Source organism: Oncorhynchus mykiss, chromosome 12, assembly GCF_057628025.1.
Source record: "Oncorhynchus mykiss isolate SJ-2025 chromosome 12, ASM5762802v1, whole genome shotgun sequence".
NCBI classification, from domain to species: Eukaryota; Metazoa; Chordata; class Actinopteri; order Salmoniformes; family Salmonidae; genus Oncorhynchus; species Oncorhynchus mykiss.
Genome location: NC_143033.1, coordinates 21598515 through 21620863, shown reverse-complemented (window position 1 = coordinate 21620863; position 22349 = coordinate 21598515). Strand labels below are relative to the sequence as shown.

Below are 22349 nucleotides of genomic sequence, written 5' to 3'. Positions count from 1 at the left end.
CCCTGGTTTAAATGAAGATATGGATTTCTCACCCTTCCTGTAGGGTCGTGATGGGTCCATTTGCTGTCATCTAGTGGACATTTTGCTCAATTGCCCTCAGCTATGGTTAGACTGTTGTTCATGTTTTGCTGTGTTCTAGTGTACTATGGAATATATTGCTTTCTTATTCTTGACACTTTAAGGTTATTTAAGGTTAGAATTACCTTTTATTGTTCTGATACTTCTAGTTTGGAGTTGTATTTTTATGATAACATAGCTACAGTATTTCACCTTTTAATGTGTATAGTATTGCTTACTAGGTGTGTCCAATCAATTGTGTAACCACTCCCTCTTCCAATTAGGGCTAATTGAAAAGCTGTTCAAAAGAGGACATTGTATTCCTTTTTTTTTGTTCTCCCTGACGAAGGCCATGCAGCCGAAACGCGTCGGTTTTAAAAAACTTTGTTTCTATTGAACATGCCATACCAATAAAGGCATTTTAATCAATTATATGAAGAGTGCTTTGGCCCTCCTTTCTTTTTGATGACCAATTTGCCCCTTTTACCAAAGAGCACCTTCTATCTACCAAAATGTACTATTGTGTACCTTAGTAGCGCTTCCCTTCCTCCTCTTTCCATAAATACATTTGATTTGATTTGATCTGGGTTTGGTGGATGGCAAGGGAACACTACCTGCCTGAATGCATAGTGCCAACTGTAAAGTTTGGTGGATCAGAAATAATGGTTTGGGGCAGTTTTTCATGGTTCAGGCTATGCCCCTTAGCTCCAGTGAAGGTAAATCTTAACACTACAGCATACAATGACATTCTAGACGATTCTGTGCGTCCAACTTTATGGCAACAGTTGGGGGAAGGGCCTTTCCTGTTTCAGCATGACAATGCCCCGGTGCACAAAGCGAGGTCCATACAGAAATGGTTTGTCGAGGTCGTTCTGGAAGAACTAGTCTGGTCTGCACATAGCCCTGATCTCAACCCCATCAAACACCTTTGGGATGAATTGGAACGCCGACTGCGAGACAGGACTAATCACCCAACACCAGTGTCCGACCTCACTAATGCTCTTGTGGCCGAGTAGAAGCAAGTCAAAGCAGCAATGTTCTAACATCTAGTGAAAAGCCTTCCCAGAAGAGTGGAGGCTGTTATGACAGCAAAGGGCAGACCAACTTAATGCCCATGATTTTGGAATGAGATGTTTGACGAGCAGGTGTCCACGTACTTTTGATCCTGTAGTGTATCTTTGTCAACACCAGCACGGTTTCCATTAGATAACACAGTCACAAAGTCATATTCCACAGCCACATTGTCAAAATAGGCGCACAAAATAGATGCTTGTTGGTCTAAATTTAAGGTTTGGGTTAGGCATAAGGTTAGCAGTGTGGTTATAGTTAGGGTTAGGTTTGAAATCAGATTTTAAGAAGAGAAATTATAGAAATGGGCAGGGTTTAGACATAATTATGACTTTATGGCTGTGATAACTAGTGACGACCCTACAGCACACTTTGGCTACAGGCAAACGTGGCTTTACCAAAGACAACACGAAGTAAAGTGCAATGAATTAAACCTAAGTTGACACAATGCTGAATCCAAAATATACGGATTGTTTAATACACAGCAAAGTAATAACAACAATAAACAGTTCAAGAATACATATAAAAAATATTTGTATTTTTCTCCTTTGCTCATATATGTTTGACGGTTTATTTATTTTTATTGTCATGCGACAAATCAAATGTACAGTAGTTGACGTGTGTACATATCTGATCACATATACCGTAGCTGACATGTGTACATATCTGATCACATGTACAGTAGCTGACGTGTGTACATATCTGATCACATGTACAGTAGCTGGCGTGTGTACATATCTGATCACATGTACAGTAGCTGACGTGTGTACATATCTGATCACATGTACAGTAGCTGGCGTGTGTACATATCTGATCACATGTACAGTAGCTGACGTGTGTACATATCTGATCACATAGCTGGCGTGTGTACATATCTGATCACATGTACAGTAGCTGGCGTGTGTACATATCTGATCACATGTACAGTAGCTGACATGTGTACATATCTGATCACATGTACAGTAGCTGACGTGTGTACATATCTGATCACATATACCGTAGCTGACGTGTGTACATATCTGATCACATGTACAGTAGCTGATGTGTGTACATATCTGATCACATGTACAGTAGCTGACGTGTGTACATATCTGATCACATATATCGTAGCTGACGTGTGTACATATCTGATCACATGTACAGTAGCTGACGTGTGTACATATCTGATCACATGTACAGTAGCTGATGTGTGTACATATCTGATCACATGTACAGTAGCTGACGTGTGTACATATCTGATCACATGTACAGTAGCTGATGTGTATACATATCTGATCACATGTACAGTAGCTGACGTGTGTGCATATCTGATCACATGTACAGTAGCTGACATGTGTACATATCTGATCACATGTACAGTAGCTGACGTGTGTACATATCTGATCACATGTACAGTAGCTGATGTGTGTACATATCTGATCACATGTACAGTAGCTGACGTGTGTACATATCTGATCACATGTACAGTAGCTGATGTGTGTACATCTGATCACATGTACAGTAGCTGACGTGTGTACATATCTGATCAGATGTACAGTAGCTGATGTGTGTATATATCTGATCACATGTACAGTAGTTGACGTGTGTACATATCTGATCACATGTACAGTAGCTGACATGTGTACATATCTGATCACATGTACATATCTGATCACATGTACAGTAGCTGACATGTGTACATATCTAATCACATGTACAGTAGCTGACATGTGTACATATCTGATCACATGTACAGTAGCTGACGTGTGTACATATCTGATCACATGTACAGTAGCTGACGTGTGTTCATATATGATCACAGGTACAGTAGCTGATGTGTGTACATATCTGATCACATGTACATATCTGATCACATGTACAGTAACTGACGTGTGTACATATCTGATCACATGTACAGTAGCTGACGTGTGTACATATATGATATGAAACAATTTAGCTCCATTGTTATGCTCACAGATACTTTGAACATTAGCCTTTGTGTTACAAATACTTTTACAGTTAACATTACAGTACCACAGCAATACACACAGACATTTAGCCAGGTGAATATATAATGAAGAGACCGATTTAAGCACTAATACAAAAATACTGGCTACCATGTTGGAGGGCTGCACCTCTACTCTGTGAATGGTTCTAACTGATGGGAAGTGCATGATGGCAATGTACAAACAATATCTAATTTGGTAATCATATTGAGAATATCCCTGCACAAAATAGCTAAATTTAAGGCAAAACAAATACAAAAACATCCTGAAGCAATATGCAAAAGAGTTTTTGTTTTTAAAAGGGTACATTCACTAAGTGAACAATTACATTTATTCAAACGTATTGATTATAATGTTAATTACCTGAACATAGGAAAGTGCTTTTAGAGACACAGAAATATTGTGTTGTGCAATTATTGTAGTGTGAGTATATTTTCAGTATGGGTCACCTGATGATTTCAGGAATATAAATAATTATTTAGAAGCATGATTTTGAAATACAGAATATTTTTTTTTTTTAGCTTTCATACAAATACAATTGAACACATTGTCAAAATGTTGCACACTGAGTGAAAGGGAAAGGAACAGACACATGGTGGATTACTTGTTTTCTATGAGAGTCTGCACTTTGAGGACCAAGTCTCGAGCCATCGTTAGGACCTGCGGGACGTTGTGATGTTCGGCCATTTCTGAAGAGGGAAATCAAATCAAACACACTGTGTTACAAGAACCTAATTGGTTGTGTTGATTTACATATGAGGCAGCCTATGGAGTTGTGCTTTTTGATGTTGTTAGCAAGCACAATAAAAGCAGTTGCTACATTCAAAACATACATTCAGCAAGCAAAAAGAAAGTGGCAATGAAATGAAATAACTGAATTGTCAAATATTACATTCCATAACAACATCTAAAGTCATCGTTTAACCTCACCGTTGAAGAACTTGATGATGTCAGTGAAGTCCATGTTGTTCTCCAGGATGATGTCTCGGTACATCTCCACCAGTGCCAGAGCGATGAAGAGGACAAAATGAGTGGAGGAGGTATACGTGGCCGCCCAGATGGTCTCCCACACGGAGAACACATCATCATACACCATCTCTGAAGGGAAGAATGGCACAGCAGGTTATACACCAAAGAAGACTGTGATATGACCTGCCTGCAGAACAGTCATGTCACAGAAATAAAATGTCAGAAAAAACTAGCTAAAAATCTGTATCGGTTCTTCATATTGTATAACTTGAACAAGATTCATTTAGTTTTAAACATCACCAGCATGGCCCTTTAATAGTGTGTGTATGTAACACATGCCCGTGCAGATGTCAGCACCTCGTTTGAAGTCTAGCAGGAACCAGCGGTAGCAGAAGTAGAAGTGAGTGTAGTCTCCATTCATCTGCATCACTTCAAAGAGCTCTGCATCAAGGATCTAGCAGAAAAGATGACGAGAGTGCCTATCTGGTACTACAAAGTAATATCGCTGTACTTATAATAATGTGCATGTGTGACTGTGTATATACGTGCGTGTGTGTGAGCATACGTGTTTATGGTACCTGGATGAGGGAGCGCATGTTGGCAAAGTGTGAGTCCATGGCCCCTCCATGGGGGAAGTTGTGATTCATCCTTTTCATCAACTCAGAGAAGCAGCTGAACGCTATGACCTCTGAGTAACACACAGACACAAATAAATAGCAAATGATTCATGTTATCTTACTCATGTCTGCAAATGATGCAGTAATATTATGCAGTATAAGAGAGCTATTGTTAATGCAGACTGACCGTCATCCAGAATGACCAGTAAAGGAGCCAGCAGATCACACATGCCCTGGACATAGCCAATCTCCAGATGCTGCCATACATAACTGCACATTATGTTGCGTAGTTTCTCCAGGTTAGCAGGAGTAAAGTACCAGTAGGATCTGTCACAGCGCCTCACGTCCTTATCAATGCGATGCAGGTTGAGCAAGTACAAATCCAGCTGCTCTTGCTGCACAGAGTGACAAAAGGGACTAAGATTAGTTAAATTTGATCAACTTCAAATGGCTGTTGTTTCGTCATTCATACCAGCATTGTGTCAGCTCTGTAGCCAGTTGGGTACTGTATGTTAAACCAGCCCTTAGCCAATTAACCTCAAAAGCTGTGACATTCATTACAGTACACATACGGTAGGTAACTCATTTGGAGTACTTACAGAATAGGTAGTCCCTGCTGGGGACACTGCCACTGGTGAGACATCAGGTTTGAGTTCCTCTGTCTCAACCACAGAGTCAGACTGAGTGTAGAGACTTTCCATCTCAGGCTCCTCCTCAGACAGGGCTAGCTCTGTTCCATCAGAACTGGTGTTGGAGGGTGCATCCAGGACAGGCTCCCCTGAGCCAACTCTCCCCAGGGCCAAGGGGGCAGCTGGGGGAGCCATCAGGCCAGACAAAGGTCTAGCCCAGGCCGTGGGAATATCCTCCATCTCTAAGGCGGAGGGCGAGTCATCAGAATCTAGTGTATCAGGAGATCGCCTAGAGTGGGATGTCACTGTAACACTGGCCCTGGCCTCAGGCAGGGGTGGATTCAGTACTGGCAATGCAGGTACATGTTTCTCTGAATCTATGGCAGCTGTCATTTCTGCAGCTTTGTTATTGTAATTCTCAGGGAAATTGGCCTCCACAGAGTCTAATGGTTTGGTTACAAATACATCTGCAACCTTTTCTTTAGTACTATCCATGTCTTTCTCACAAACACAAGCCTTGCTGGTTGGAGGGGTTTGCGTTTTTTGAAATTCAGATTCTGTGATTTCTTCCATTTCAGAGGTGGTTGTGTCCTCTTTTTCAGCAATACCAGCCTCCCTTATCGTTGTTGAATCTTTATTTCCTTCTGTTACAGATGGCTCTCTGGAACAGAAGGGCTCTGTCGCTGGGGCTTTGTTCTCTTGTGTTTTAGTAAATGTGGCCTTGCCTAGTGGCGGAGCTGGAATATATACATTAGAAACCTCCATTTCTAGTTTCAGAATATCAGTATTCTCAGTTGCAAACACTGCTCTCACAAGGAGCTTTGTGTCTTCTGTGGTGGAAACTTCAGACAACCCATCTGCTATAACGTTGTTTTCTTCCATTTCAACATTTCCTAAGGACTTTGCATATTTTTTGTCAGAACCCTCTTCAACTTTCTCTGAGGTTTTCACGATTTCTACCAATCTAGAGCTTTCAACCACTTCACGCTCTGGGGCCTTGAACTCTCCGGCTGATGCAGCCTTGTCGTCAACTGTTATCGGCAGCTTTAGGTCTTCAGATCCAACTTCAGTTCCCAAGACAGTGAAAGAACTCTCTATTGGGGGTGGCTCAGCCTTGGCCACTAGGCTAGTTGCAGCTCCTTGGACCGCTGATGGCTCTGGTGATGGCTGAGTGGCTGCTGGTCTGACTGGTGAGTCAGATACAGGACTGTTGCTGTTGTTTGTGCTTTGAGGCTGTTCTGGAAGACCTGAGTCAACAGACAAGCTGTAGAAGGATGGGTCCCCAGAGTCTGAGGTACCATTTGGGATGGCTACATCTCTGAGGTCTTTCAGTGGGGTTTTGGACCGCTCTTTGCTTTTCTCTCGCTTAGTCTCAGATTCAATCAGTTCCACTTCCTCGACAAACCAAAATGCCTGCAACAGCAGACCATAGGAGAGTGAATACCAAGTATTATCAAGATTACAGGTCAACCGATTAATCGGAATGGCCGATTAATTAGGGCTGATTTCAAGTTTTCATAACAATCGGAAATCGGTATTTTTGGGCGCCGATTTTGCAGATGTTTTTATTTTTACATTTTTTATACCCTTATTTAACTAGGCAAGTCAGTTAATAACACATTCTTATTTTCAATGACGGCCTAGGAACGGTGGGTTAACTGCCTTGTTCAGGGGCAGAACGACAGATTTTCACCTTGTCAGCTCGGGGGATCCAATCTTGTAACCTTACAGTTAACTAGTCCAACGCTCTAACCACCTGGCCCTCATTGCACTCCATGAGGAGCCTGCCTGTTATGCAAATGCAGTAGAAGCCAAGGTAATTTGCTAGCTATCATTAAACTTATCTTATAAAAAACAATCAATCATAATCACTAGTTATAACTACACATGGTTGATGATATTACTCGTTTATCTAGCGTGTCCTGCGTTGCATATAATCGATGGAACGCTGGGGGATGATTTAACAAAAGCGCATTTGAAAAAAAAAGCACAATCGTTGGACGACTGTACCTAACCATAAACACCAATGCCTTTATACACAGAAGTATATATTTTTAAACCTGCATATTTAGCTAAATGAAATCCAGGTTAGCAGGCAATATTAACCAGGTGAAATTGTGTCATTTCTCTTGCGTTCATTGCACGCAGAGTTAGGGTATATGCAACAGTTTGGGCAGCCTGGCTCATTGCGAACTAATTTGCCAGAATTATGACATAACATTGAAGGTTGTGCAATGTAACACGAATATTTAGACTTAGGGATGCCACCCATTAGATAAAATACCGAACGGTTCCGTATTTCACTGAAATAATAAAGGTTTTGTTTTCGAAATGGTAGTTTCCGGATTTTACCATACAAATGACCAAAGGCTTATATTCCTGTGTGTTATTATGTTATAATTAAGTCTATGATTTGATAGAGCAGTCTGACTGAGCGATGGTAGGCAGCAGCAGGCTCGTAAGCATTCATTCAAACAGCACTTTTGTGCGTTTTGTGAGTAGCTCTTTGCAAGCACAGCTCTGTTTATGACTTCAAGCCTATCAGCCTAATGGCTGGTGTAACCGATGTGAAATGGCTAGCTAGTTAGCTGGGTGTGCGCTAATAGCGTTTCAAACGTCACTCGCTCTGAGACTTGGAGCAGTTATTCCCCTTGCTCTGCAAGGGCTGCGGCTTTTGTGGAGCGATGGGTAACGCTGCTTCGAGTGTGGCTGCTGTTGTCGTTGTGTTCCTGGTTCGAGCCCAGGTAGGAGCGAGGAGAGGGACGGAAGCTATACTGTTACACTGGCAATACTAAAGTGCCTGTAAGAACATCCAATAGTCAAAGGTATATGCAATACAAATGGTATAGAGCGAAATAGTCCTATAGATACTATATTAACTACAACCTAAAACCTCTTACCTTGGAATATTGAAGTCTTATGTTAAAAGGAACCACCAACTTTCATATGTTCTCATGTTCTGAGCAAGGAACTCAAACGTTAGCTTTTTTACATGACACATATTGCACCTTTACTTCTCCAACACTTAGTTTTTGCATTATTTAAACCAAATTGAACATGTTTCATTATTTATTTGAGGCTAAATATATTTTTATTGATGTATTATATTAAGTTAAAATAAGTGTTCATTCAGTATTGTTGTAATTGTCATTATTACAAATAAAAAAAAATATTAATCGGCCGATTAATCGGTATCAGCTTTTTCGGTCCTCCAATAATCGTTATCGGCGTTGAAAAATCATAATTGGTCGAACTCTAATCAAGATATTCTATTAAAATCCTTCAGTATAAACATACTATACCTGTGTGCTACTTCTGGAGTCACTCTGTGAGTGGGCAATCTGTTTGTCTGAACCAATGCTCTGTGAGGACTGGTGTAGGAGGATGAGACAAATGCCAACCAGGAAGAGACCAGAACAGCATGGGGAGAGACATATGTAAGTGTGTTAACCATATGAGTATGAGTCACAAATTCTGTCATGTGTTGCACTCATCAAATGGGACTGGTATGGCCCACTTACATCAGTGCTGATGGTGGAGTCTCTCTGCACTGGTCCTGGTCTGTCCACACTGGCCACAGAGTTGCACTTGGCTATGGCTTCAGCATGCTTCTCCCCCTCTTTCTGCTTTACGATGGCCTCACAGCCCAGCCATTCTTTCATAGTCTGCTCATAGCAGGCCCGCACCTGCTCATCCACCTATACACAGATTATAAACACACAGGGTCACTAGTGTGTACATTTGACCCTCCTTCCTACTTTGATTCCATAATTTTACCACATTACAATATAACAATACCCACCTCCATCCTACATTTCTGGGTCATATCGAAGTGGTAGTGTCCCAGCAGGAATGGCCAGACCTCCTTGCGTATTGTAGGAGCCACACCACCATAGTACACCAGACGCAGAAGCTCATGCTCATCATATGCCTGCAGGAGAAAAGATTGTGAATGTGATTACATACAGACTCAATACAGTACTGTCATCAGCTGCTGTGTGATTCTGTACGCCTCTCAGTGGGATGTTGATGAAGCAGTTACATTCACACTGTGATCAGTTATCTAAGCCTTGAAGAACATACACAATCACTGCATGTTGTGGTTGTGTGTACAGTGTGTTGAGAATGATGAGCAGATGGTACAGTAGATCTTACAGAGCGGTCCTGGAGGAAGCTGCTCCAGACATCCACAGTGAGTCCTTCCTGGGCATCATGAGGCACGTTAGGGTCGACGATGGTGGGGTTGACCAGGGCAGAGAGGTGGATACGAACAGTGGACAGGTGACGGCAGTAGGCAAGCCCTTCAATGAAGAAGTGAAGAAACGTGCATGGTTATCAATCCAACCATAACATGAAGACACTGGCGTGCAAAACATTCCCGCAAGACGCCCCCCCCCCCCCCCCCCCCTCGCCCTTGTGAAGCTGCAGTATGCCACTGCATGAAGATTATAGCATTTGAATCGGTCTTTCCTAAATTAATTTATGATGCATGTACTCACAACCATAGAAAGCACGGGAAATGATCTGGTACTTCATGGTGTCACAGAGGAGTTTCAGGGGAGCCCTGTCCTGGTTGCAGCCGTTGGGTAGTGAGCCAACACGGGATCCGTTGAGAGCGCAGGAGAAACAGGAGGACTTCCTGGGTGTGGGGTGCCACATGTTCAACGCCTGGTCCATCAGCTCTGGAGCCACTGGACAGCAAACAACAGGCTCAATGTTATCATCAGCATGAACATCGTCGTTATTGTTATTGTCATTAGCAACAGCTACAAGATCTTCTAGAACTGATAGAGGATTTGGGTGACTTTCTTTCATAATAACCATGGAAACATTGACAAACCAAGACAGAAGATGTAGGTGTGACAAAGACAACTTGATGCCCATGTATGGTCTCAAATCCAGGGTAACTAATGGAGGGTGTTCGCAGATTCACAGGACTACAGATACAGGCCGAGACACATGGGCTGGACAGAGAGGGGCTGAGGGAAGGCACATGGGACAATGGTCAACAAAACAATGAAAGCGAGCAAAAAAAATGAATGAAAAAGTTTATTCTGAACATATTTGAACAGAAAATCGATACAGAATAAGAAGATCACAAGTGACATACCAAAGTCTGACGGAGTACCAGGAAGCAGGATCCGAAAGACATAGTCAGTGGCCTCGTCCTCTTCTTTATCCGACACAGACTCCACAGAGCCCTGCGGACTCCTCTTCCGCAATTTAGGGAAAACCTTTCCCTGTAGGCAAAGGAATGTACTGCACTCAGTATAAGACAAAGGAATGTACTGCACTAAGCATAAGACAAAGGAATGTACTGCACTCAGTATAAGACAAAGGAATGTACTGCACTCAGTATAAGACAAAGGAATGTACTGCACTCAGTATAAGACAAAGGAATGTACTGCACTCAGTATAATACAAAGGAATGTACTGCACTCAGTATAAGACAAAGGAATGTACTGCACTCAGTATAAGACAAAGGAATGTACTGCACTCAGTATAAGACAAAGGAATGTACTGCACTCAGTATAAGACAAAGGAATGTACTGCACTCAGTATAAGACAAAGGGATGTACTGCACTCAGTATAAGACAAAGGAATGTAAGCACTCAGTATAAGACAAAGGAATGTACTGCACACAGTATAAGACAAAGGAATGTACTGCACTCAGTATAAGACAAAGGAATGTACTGCACTCAGTATAAGACAAACGGGATGTACTGCACTCAGTATAAGACAAAGGGATGTACTGCACTCAGTATAAGACAAAGGGATGTACTGCACTCAGTATAAGACAAATGAATGTACTGCACTCAGTATAAGACAAAGGGATGTACTGCACTCAGTATAAGACAAAGGGATGTACTGCACTCAGTATAAGACAAAGGAATGTACTGCACTCAGTATAAGACAAAGGGATGTACTGCACACAGTATAAGACAAAGGAATGTACTGCACTCAGTATAAGACAAAGGAATGTACTGCACTCAGTATAAGACAAAGGGATGTACTGCACTCAGTATAAGACAAAGGAATGTACTGCACTCAGTATAAGACAAAGGGATGTACTGCACTCAGTATAAGACAAAGGAATGTACTGCACTCAGTATAAGACAAAGGAATGTACTGCACTCAGTATAAGACAAAGGAATGTACTGCACTCAGCATAAGACAAAGGGATGTACTGCACTCAGTATAAGACAAAGGAATGTACTGCACTCAGTATAAGACAAAGGGATGTTATGATGATGATTTGCGAGAGTGATTAAAGTTTTATTTTATCTTACTCTAAAACTCAGATCCCTATCGTTTAATTGTGAAGCATGACTAGGCTAGATACAAATAATGATCCAGCCTGAGAAGGCCAGTCTCAAGTCAATATCCTTGTCCTTGGTCTCGCAAATGTCCTTCATGTTATCCAGAGGATGTATTAAGACCCCACTCACACTTAAATTCCTAGGTTTTATATTCTTTCACTGCCCTGCTGGTAATATACCACAACCCTTACAAAGATATCTTATATTGTAGCCTGTGAGTTATATTCCCAGCTCTGCTATCACTACCACTTTCATCATCACAACCCATATAAAAAACCTTCAGACCGTGTTCCCTTTGCTTTGGCAGGTCAATGTTATTTTCTACTTGGAGGCTAAATTGGTGGATAAGATCAATGTCAGTGTAAAAGTATTCCTCTGGCAGCAGTGTACTTACACAGAGATCAGAGTTATCCTCAGCCAAACAACATACATTATGCTATAGATGACCCTCTTTTAATGTTTTAGAAACAACTAGCTAAATCATACCATCAGGCTTAATTTAGTGGATGTGGACATAATGGCTACAGTAAACATGAATTGAGATCGGAATAATGCAGACCTTTCCCCTCTGGGACCAGAGCGGGGGATCCAGTTGTCCGTGTGGCAGCAAGCCCGTCTCCAGGCAGGTCAGGAACTGGAGCAGGTGTCCTCCCCGGGGGAACCGCAGTGGAGGCCTCTGGATCCCATCCTGACTCACCAGAACCACTGTCCCACCACTGTCCACTGGGAAAAAACATGATCACAAGGTCAATAACACACAAACAAACAAATGTATACAAAGCTATAGGACTACATAATTAAGAGAGGTTCCTGTACCTTGCTGATGGCAGTGCAGATAAACAATCTCCGCCAGGCGAATAGTCATGGCAAAGTCCCAGTAAACACTGTAGGAAAATAAATGTGTGAACAAATCATATATAATTTGGCATGCTCAGTGGACTAATATGAGTGTCTGAATATGTTTCTATTTCTGTGATTTGATATTACATTACCTTTTTTCAGTATCATCTGCCACAGTGCCATTCATGAGCTGGTTGGGCGTCCATTTCAGGGTCATGAGATCTGCAGTCTGGTGGAGAGACAGGTACCCTGGAATAGCCTCCATGTCATCCCTCTGTTGACCAAGACAATATATTTGTTACAAAGCATTCCCTGCTGTTTAAACAGTGATAAAAAGTTATGTCAGATCCTTTAAATCACACACATGCACACACATACACACCGGCTGCACCAGGACGTTGTTCTTGCCAAACAGCAGTGTAGCCCTGTTGTTCTGATGGAGGGACTCAACATAGTCCCTAGCCCACAGGATGGGCCGGTCCTCCATACTGCCACTGGACTGCCTCTTCTGGATCTAATAGAAAATACCATTTGACCATTTTTTATACATCATATACTTCACACACATCATTCATTTACAAACACATCATCCACACACTGACCAGGGCAGGTCGCCTGGAGGGGGAGTCCTGGCGACAGTGGCCACTGTGGATGCGGTGTCTCTGGACTAGCTCATCAGCAGATGGGTCTGTCCAGAAGTGGTCGGCTGTCTTCACCTTAGTGTACTCCAGAGCACAGGGGCCGACTGCAAGAGTAAAAGCAACAAAACACTGAGATCCACAACAGTTTGGGCGTGGAAAAGTGAAATCACTATTTCTAGCCCCTAAAGAACTGTACTAAACCATCATCCTACAGAGTGAAATAACGTGGTACCAGCAATGTCATTGTTACGCTCACAGGAAGAGGTAAATGCACTTGTCTGTTATGAGTGTGAGTATAAAGTCAATTTGGAGTTAGTAACCAGTATATTTATCTTCTAAACCACAGAGCTATGTCCTTATCTGAAATAAGGTAATATCCACTGTTAAGCACTAGTCTCCTACGGTTGAAGTCGGAAGTTTAAATACACTTATGTTGGAGTCATTAAAAGTCGTTTTTCAACCACTCCAAAAATTTCTTGTTAACAAACTATAGTTTTGGTAAGTCGGTTAGGACATCTACTTTGTGCGCGACACAAGTAATTTTTCCAACAATTGCTTACAGACATATTATTTCACTTATAAGTCACTGCATCACAATTCCAGTGGGTCAGAAGTTTACACACACTAAGTTGACTGTGCCTTTAAACAGCTTGGAAAATTCCAGAAAATTATGTCATTGCTTTAGAAGCTTCTGATAGGCTAATTGACATAATTTGAGTCAATTGGAGGTCTACCTGTGGATGTATTTCAAGGCCTACCTTCAAACTCAGTGCCTCTTTGCTTGACATTCAAAAGAAATCAGCCAAGACCTCAGAAAAAATATTGTAGACCTCCACAAGTCTGGTTCATCCTTGGGAGCAATTTCCAAAAGCTTGAAAGAACCACGTTCATCTGTACAAACAATAGTACGGAAGTATAAACACCATGGGACCACGCAGCTGTCATACAGCTCAGGAAGGAGACACGTTCTGTCTCCTAGAGATGAACGTACTTTGGTTCAAAAAGTGCAAATCAATCCCACAACCACAGCAAAGGACCTTGTGAGGATGCTGGAGGGAACAGGTACAAAATCTATATCCACAGTAAAAACGAGTAATATATCGACATAACCTGAAAGGCCGCTCAGCAAGGAAGAAGCCACTGCTCCGAAACCACCATTTAAAAAGCCAGACTACGGTTTGCAACTGCACATGGGGACAAAGATTGTACTTTTTGGAGAAATGTCCTCTGGTCTGATGAAACAAAAATACAACTGTTTGGCCATAATGACCATCGTTATGTTTGGAGGAAAAAGGGGGAAGCTTGCAAGCTGAAGAACACCATCCCAACCGTGAAGCACGGGGGTGGCAGCATCATGTTTTGCTGCAGGAGGGACTGATGAACTTTCCTTTCCTTTCATGAGGAAATGAAAATGATGTGGACATATTGAAGCAACATCTCAAGACATCAGTCAGGAAGTTAAAACTTGGTCGCAAATGGGTCTTCCAAATGGACAATGACCCCAAGCATACTTCCAAAGTTGTGGCAAAATGGCTTAAGGACAACAAAGTCAAGGTATTGGAGTGTCCATCACAAAGCCCTGACCTCAATCCCATAGAAAATGTGTGGGCAGAACTGAACAGGCGTGTGCGAGCAAGGAGGCCTACAAACCTGACTCAGTTACACCAGCTCTGTCAGGAGGAATGGGCCGAAATTCACCCAATTTAAACGTTTGACCCAAGTTAAACAACTTAAAGGCAATGCTACCAAATACTAATTGAGTGTATGTAAACTTCTGACCCACTGGGAATGTTATGATGGAAAAAAATCTTAAATAAATAATTCTATCTACTATAATTCTGACATTTCACATTCTTAAAATAAAGTGGTGATCCTAACTGACCTAAGACAGGGAATTTTTACTACGATTAAATGTCAGGAATTGTGAAACACAGAGTTTAAATGTATTTGGCTAAGGTGTGTGTAAACTTCCGACTTCAACTGTATGTCATGTTGTATTCATAGGTTATCTTAGAGGGAGTCACAGTCACTGTAATGTGCCATTCAATGTGCTATTTCTTATCTTATCAGATCTGTCTGGCCACATTCTGGCAATAGAAGCTATAAGAAGAGGTCCATTAATACCTAACAGAGAGGCAAGGATTGGTCCATCCACAGCATCCATTAGAATGGCCTCCCTGTCATAGAAAGTACTGGAAGACAGAAAATCATGTTTACTAAAAATGGTGCAAGACTCTGAAAAGTGACTGGAATACTGTTTTTGCATAAGATTTAAAGTATTTTGACAAAAAAAATGGCAATGTTTATATGACCCCATTTCTCCCACATTTCTCTACACATGCCTTTTATACCTCCTGTGCGCATTCCGGCAGGTCAGTGACAAGTGGTAATAGTAATGTGCAGATGTGAGTGGGCGTTTATTTTAATAAATCCATTGAATATACACAATCAAAAATACATCTATTATTCATTTGTTAAGGCAAGTCCTACGAAGTATAAGACTAATAAAAGTCATTTTCAAAACAATAGAATGACATATTTTGAGTTTAATTATGTTACGTCCAAATGAGATCTATTTTGTTCATTAAACAGTCAAGACACACCTACCCCGATCACAGTCCACACCCATATATTTTGTAGTAAGAATATGATAGAATAAAAATAGAGTAAAATACAAATAATATTGTTCCCACACAACTTGTGTCACGGGAATGTGTGGAACAGCTGTCATATAAACAAGTGATAGCCTATTATTGCTAAACGTTTCTGATCAGCGATATTGTAGATAACCAAACGAACAGATGAGCTATCCCACCTCCATTTGCCCAGCCTGAAACCAATTGACCAAATAGTCCATTCAGATAGAGATTCAATTAAACAAAATCACATTGATTGAGACAAGTCAGTGAAGACACAGGGTTTTAGTCAGGAGTAGGCCTAGGCTACTAAGCGTCTGCGAGTGAAGAGCAAAATAATATATTACATAACATGCTGGCAAAATGTTCTAAATAATTAGCCAACTAGACAAGATGATCATAAGCAGCATTCACCTTAACTTAGCTAACATTTCCCTAGCCAAATTGTAGAACTGGCAGGAGGATGGTTTACTGCCTCTGCCTAGCAACCATCAAGAGTTTAAGAGAGTAGTGCGTGCCAATGCCTGCCCAGCATTAGGGCTACGTTTCATACTGAGCTGTAGGCAGAACTTTACCGAAATAATTACTTGGTTGTTAGGTTCCGGCAATAGTTGGTGGTATGGTATAGTTAGTAGAAAAATGACTTAGTGTGAAAGGGATATGAGTACACAATATCAGCCAGAAGCTGATCAGTTGATTAACCTGCTGTTCTCCACTAGGTACATGACAATCTTGTCCAGCAGCTTCTCCATGAGAGCAGTGCGGATCCACAGGTTCCTCAAGCCCTGGGGGGGGAGGTTGGTCACCCTGGGTTGTTTCGGAACACTGACATTATTTAGTTGAGCCTGTCTGCTGGAGGAGAGGAGAGGAGAGTGTGATACAAATGTGGTACACTTTTGACATCTGTGTGTGTGTGGAGGAGGGGGGGCGGGGGGGGGGGGGGGGGGTGATGGGAATTACTATCCAAGATCATTGTCTTACTTGGTCTCGATGAGCTGCTCTAGTTCTTGGACCTTTTGACACAGTTCCTCCACCGGGGTGAAGCTCTTCCCCACCTTCATGAAGAGTGCTGCTACCTTATTACTGCACAGGAGGCCCGCTGCTCGCCTCTTCAGCCCATGGAGCACACATGCCTCCACTACAGCTGTTGACACACATAGTACAGAATATACAGACACAAACAGTAAACACAGTTTGGTTTTCTCCAAAGCGATATTCACTAAGCTATGATTGCATACCCTGTAAACAACAAGTAAACCACATACTGTTTATGGATTTCCCTAGCAAAGTTTGATATTTTTCAGGAGCACCCGGTGAAAATTAAGTGAGAAACCCTTGGACATTTTGAGTGCTACTGCAGAGAGGCAGGGATGGGTTGGAGGGCAGGCGCAGGTGGCTCTCAACAGGACCAGAAATAGACTGAAAACCGACAAATGCTGTTTACTGTTGCTACACTCTTATAAAAAAAAGGTGCCAATTAGAACCATACAGGATTCTTTGGTTTGTCCCCATAGAGGAACCCTTTTTGGTGCTGGGTAGAACCATTTGCAGAGGGTTTTTATCTAGAACCCTCTATGTAGGATCCTTCAACTGACCCCCTGTATATGGTTCTGCCTAGAACCCTCTATGAAGGGTTCTACCACGAACCATTTTATAATCTAAAGGTTCTTCCTAGAACCGTCTATGGAGGGTTCTACTAGCCTCATTAGCCTGTAAAATTGTATTATTTATGACAATACATGCACACCAAGCTTTTCTTTGAGGGCCTAGCTATACCCTAAAATAGTGGTGTTAGGAGTTTCCTGGTGTACAGGCCACATCCGGCCTGCAAGTCACATTATGCTGGCTTGCAAAGTTATTTCTAATTCCTATTGGAATCCAGACAGAGTTAGGATATCCAGCAAGTGGAATTGTTAATCACCCGCAACCTGCATCCAAAATGACTGCCAGGGTAGGGAAGAATACTGAGACTATCTCAATCATCTAAACTGGAACAAATATCTCAGTAACAGGAGCAATAAATCCAACAGATTGGATTAGTTTAGATGTATGTTATGTATCTTTGTGTAGCATAAAATGTATCAACCAATCAATGTACATGCAAAAACACAGATATTGGAATCAAACTGGAAAATATTATATATGTTTCTATTTATAAACCCTTCTTGCCTTCCAAAGAGTTATCAAAGAACCCTTTCTTCCCAAAAATGGTTCTTAAGATGTTAACGGTTCTTCTAGGTACAACCTTTTGTCTTACAAAGAACTCTTGTCTTACAAAAATAGTTATTCTGATCAAACGGTTGTTGGTAGAACCTTATCCTTCCCCAAGAACCCTTTTGGAACCCTTTTTTCAAAGAGTGTAGGGTATCCATGGATGTGTGGAGGTGTAGTATCAACACCTTTGAATAGTGTAACGAATCAAGCTGTGTTTGGTTGAGAATGTGACCGTACGCAGATTGGGGTAGTAGGAGGTGGCAGGACTTGACATGGCTTGACATTTCAACTCCACAGGATGATGCCTGATGTCACTTTGCTCTGTAAATGTCAATGTAGTCATGAGTAAATGTCTGACCATACAATCAGTTAAGATTTTGTATGTGAAATTAACAGTATGTCTATGGCAGGAATCATCAACTTGATTCAGCCGCGGGACGTTTTTGTCTTGAGCGGATGGTCAGGGGGCCGGAACATAATTACAAGTAATTTATAGAAGCCCAAACAGATATACATCATCTCTCTATTATGCGTGGGAATACTATGGAACAGATTTACAAAACTAAAATCACTTGAAGCTGACATGTCCAAAAATAAAACATTTTTTAGAAGAAAAAAACATAAATAAAAAAATAAATACAATTTTTGCTTATAAAACTTGGGGGACCAAATAATAATCCCCCTGCTTTTGACTCCAGAATCTTACTACTGAGCTGTTAATGGAACAATAATCCTATGTGTCATATCACAAGTGTGAAATGTGAGGCTGTGACACCAGAGGGATGGGGGTGGAGGTTTACAAAGGACTAGTTCAAACCAACTGTGATTCTTCAGTTTATAGAGAATAGCAGCACTGCATGGGTCTTTGAGAAGAGAAAGAAAGGTGCTCTTTGGAGATAAAGTTACTCATCTCACGAAACATGTGAATTTCTTACTTACTACAAACCTCTTGCTTCTATCCACTCCTCTCTTGCTCTCATTACAATCGTAATGGTGTTTGGTCCAAGATGATAAACCAAGCACTTGTGCATCTGTTACACATCAGCTAAGCAGTCATTGAATCAACACTTAGACCCACCCAAAGCAGCTATGCAGCTAGGCCTGCCCATCAACCACGGCACCCTCCCTCCCATCAGATGACTGCAGCAGTGCCATATGGCACTGAAGTCCTTCAGTGGGCTTGTAGATCAGTTTAATGAATCCATCTCTAATCTATCTGCATAAACTTTAACTGGGGGATAGCAAACCAGCCCAAAAGATATAGGCAAGTCAAAACTCCAATGAGCAATACGAACTGTCAGTACTTCTGTTCACAAACAAATTGGCCTTGACAAACTGTAAAATCTGCAACACTGATTAAATAAGTAATACACTACTTCATGAACACACTCACCACAGAAGGATATTATATGGCTGCTGTCTGCATGCACAAACTTCCGAGTCACTGCCTCTTCCATGATCTGTTTCACCTGGGAAGAAAAGAGCGAGATAAAGGTGAAGTTGGCTTTAATTTAACAGGCAGATGAAGAGACAGGTTCTGACATGAGGAAACAGAAAGAAAATCAAAGTGTAGAAGGTTGGGGAGTGATTATGCAACAATAGATCATCACAGGTAGGCAGAGGGAGGGTGGCGAGGGAATGCAAGTGAGCATGCAGATATGTATCACTTCAGACAAGACAGAGCTTGACTGGTGTAAAAAAAGGCGCACTAGTAAAATATATTGTGACCAATTCCCAGATTCTGGAATTATACAGTACAGAGAAATTGTGAACATTGTGAGAAAGAAATCCAATCAAATCTACTCGAAAAACTGGGAAAACCTGTCAGAGTTTGAGATACAGTATATTTAGTATCACCAACTAAGACCCTCTTCCTTGCTGCACGACCTGGTGCCAGTCATGTCCCCAGTGTGATGAGGCCTCCACAGGCATGGTGAAGCTAAACGTGGAAGTCTCCAACCCACACACTACTGAATAAAACATCCTGTTTACCCCCCAGCGGGCACCAGAGCCAATGATTGCCTTCACAAGACTCACAATAAGAATTGCTGCCATGAATAACTTGTCAGAATAAGGGTCTTTTGTCTTGCATGTGCCTGTGTGAGCGTGTGTGTGCGTGCATGCGTGATGATGCATGTTGTGTGTATGTGTGTGTGTAGTAAGTTATCTATAGATAACATTCTAATATGTATCACCAATGAAAGTCACCCATTTATTTATTCAGCTCTGTCAAAGATCAAGCTCTCATAATTACAAACAATGGAAGTGAACAGCCAATCACTTGGTCTGTTGTCCAGACCGTTATTTTCCTCTTCTGAAAATGTCACAAAGATGAACAGTGGCAGTGATTTAGTGATAAAAAAATGTGTGTAAACTTTGAAAGCTGGTTGTGGGGGGGGAAAGTCAGCTTTCCTATACTTTCCATGCATTTGTCCGCAAAAGCTGGGTACTTTCCATGCATTTTTCTGCTAAATCTGAGTAAACTGTGTTTACTTGCGTTTACCCTACACTACACCACTGGTCAGTGCTATCCACACAAATGAGTACACTATATAGTCTACTGCTAACGATGTACTTTCCCCCCCCCCCCTAAAACAACAAAGTGCAACTCTTAAATGGACAGAGGACACACCAGCATGCAGCTACACAGAAAAGGAGCCAGACAGGGAGGTAGTCTCCTCTCTGCAGCCCAAACTATACCATAAGCCAAGTTTCCTTTGAAGAAGTATGACATGGCTGTAGCTAACAGATGGGGGTCTCTTGCAGAGGTGGTGGGGTCAGATAACAGTGAGGAGTCGCCAAATAATAAACTGGAACATCATGGAACAACAGCAACATCCTAAGAATTTATGAAAATTACCATATATCTAAGTGCTCACATGTCAAAAATGTTTTTAAAAAGTGTCATATTCTTCCTGGGGGTGTATATGAACAGATTTCAATAAGATTTAATGTTGCTAAAATGCTGTCAGTTACACTTTAACTTTCTAAACACTGGATGAAGCAAGACAATCTTATCAATTGATTTGGTGTTGTGTTTTATATAAAAGAGAGGGGCACTAGGCTATCTGAGATATTAGCGCCCAGTGAACTGAATTGCCCTCCATTACAGCACGAGCATTACACATGAAAGACATCTCAGTAAAAGCAGTTATCAATAATCATAGAAATGATGATGCTTATTGGCTCTGCACTGTGACATACACACGTATTCACATGCAGATAACGGATCCATACCTTAACTAACCGTTACACTGATCTTGGCGTTATTGCCTAGGCTACCTACTGAGACCAAATTATGATTATGATTTCTCTGCATAGGCTATAATCCAAGTATTTCAATCCAAGTCGTCACTGAATGCATGAACGCACCGTTTATAATTAAATAACGATAAAAAAACATATTAGGCTACATTCTCACAATTAGGCAACATTTTATTGAAACATATCAATTCGATTAGAGCTCCCTATTTTACAATCTGATTTTGTCAATCCCAATAAAACAGAACTGCTGCCAGCGATCCATGACCAAGGTTAGTTCTAATAATTAGTTGTTATAAACATTGCAAATAGATAGGCACCCACCTCTTTCTTCACATTGCGCAGCAATTTATGGCGCGTCTCGGCCTCTGGAATAAGAAAATAACAGTATCATTCGAAAGCTGCCGAGGCATTCAAGCCTATGTTGATTTGTCCCCCCTATTAAAATAGAAAAACGAAATTATTGAAACATCTTACCTCCCATTGCGCCCCACTGTTGCTGTTGATTCAATTACACAAAGACAGCTATTTGCTTCAAATGAGCTTCTCTTCAGTTTACACTCTGGCCGATTGTGAATATGCGGCCGAACGCCCCCTTTAAAGCAACACACGCCACACGGTGCAATACACAGTCAATCTTGATGATATGGCCTGTATTTACAGTCTATGATTGATAAAGGATGCAAGGAAGCACGCAGGTAAGCTACACACGAAGGCAGGTACAAGCGCGCGCGCCCTCTCTCGCTCACTCAACAGTACATATCCACACACACAAACACACACAATAAGGGGTTAAATATGTGGGTTGAAAGGTATTCCACTGTCTTATTTAGCTAGGCAATCTGTGATTATCTCCAACTCATATAGACTATATATGATTATTGACAGTAATAATAACTAATTTGCAGTAGTCAGCTAACCAATATTGTCTAGATAACAGCTAATAAATAAAATCTCCATAGTAGTCAATGTGAAAAGCAGGCTATCACGTCCCGTATCAAAATAAATTAGTAGTAGACCTAACACAATTTCATGTAAATATGTATAGAATTTTGAGTATGCGTTTTCAATGGCACAACACCAGATGCCTCTCGCTTTCCGTTGCTGATGTC

General features: G+C 41.4%; 1 protein-coding gene across 3 annotated transcripts; it reads right to left on the bottom strand.

The window, feature by feature from the left end:
- Positions 1–1564: 1564 nt before the first annotated feature.
- On the bottom strand, positions 1565–22349 carry LOC110537163 (small G protein signaling modulator 1). Of its 3 annotated transcripts, none has more exons than XM_021622992.3 (23): positions 21715–22349; positions 21562–21605; positions 19370–19445; positions 16744–16906; positions 16465–16614; positions 15251–15318; positions 13088–13230; positions 12868–12999; positions 12638–12759; positions 12462–12529; positions 12205–12368; positions 10436–10565; positions 9825–10016; positions 9481–9626; positions 9128–9256; positions 8847–9023; positions 8628–8696; positions 5296–6738; positions 4884–5091; positions 4658–4767; positions 4437–4533; positions 4041–4208; positions 1565–3799 (listed from the first exon to the last, which is right to left on the bottom strand). In XM_021622992.3, the coding sequence occupies exons 1-23, from the start codon at positions 21719–21721 to the stop codon at positions 3711–3713; spliced, it is 4095 nt and encodes a 1364-aa protein (XP_021478667.2). In that variant the 5' UTR covers positions 21722–22349; the 3' UTR covers positions 1565–3710. The 3 variants fall into 3 exon arrangements, with proteins under 3 accessions (XP_021478667.2, XP_090048105.1, XP_090048106.1); XM_090191979.1 differs by having other exon boundaries at positions 16465–16611; positions 21715–22023; XM_090191980.1 differs by lacking the exons at positions 10436–10565; positions 12205–12368; positions 12462–12529; ... (7 more) ...; positions 21562–21605; positions 21715–22349 and adding an exon at positions 10166–10304.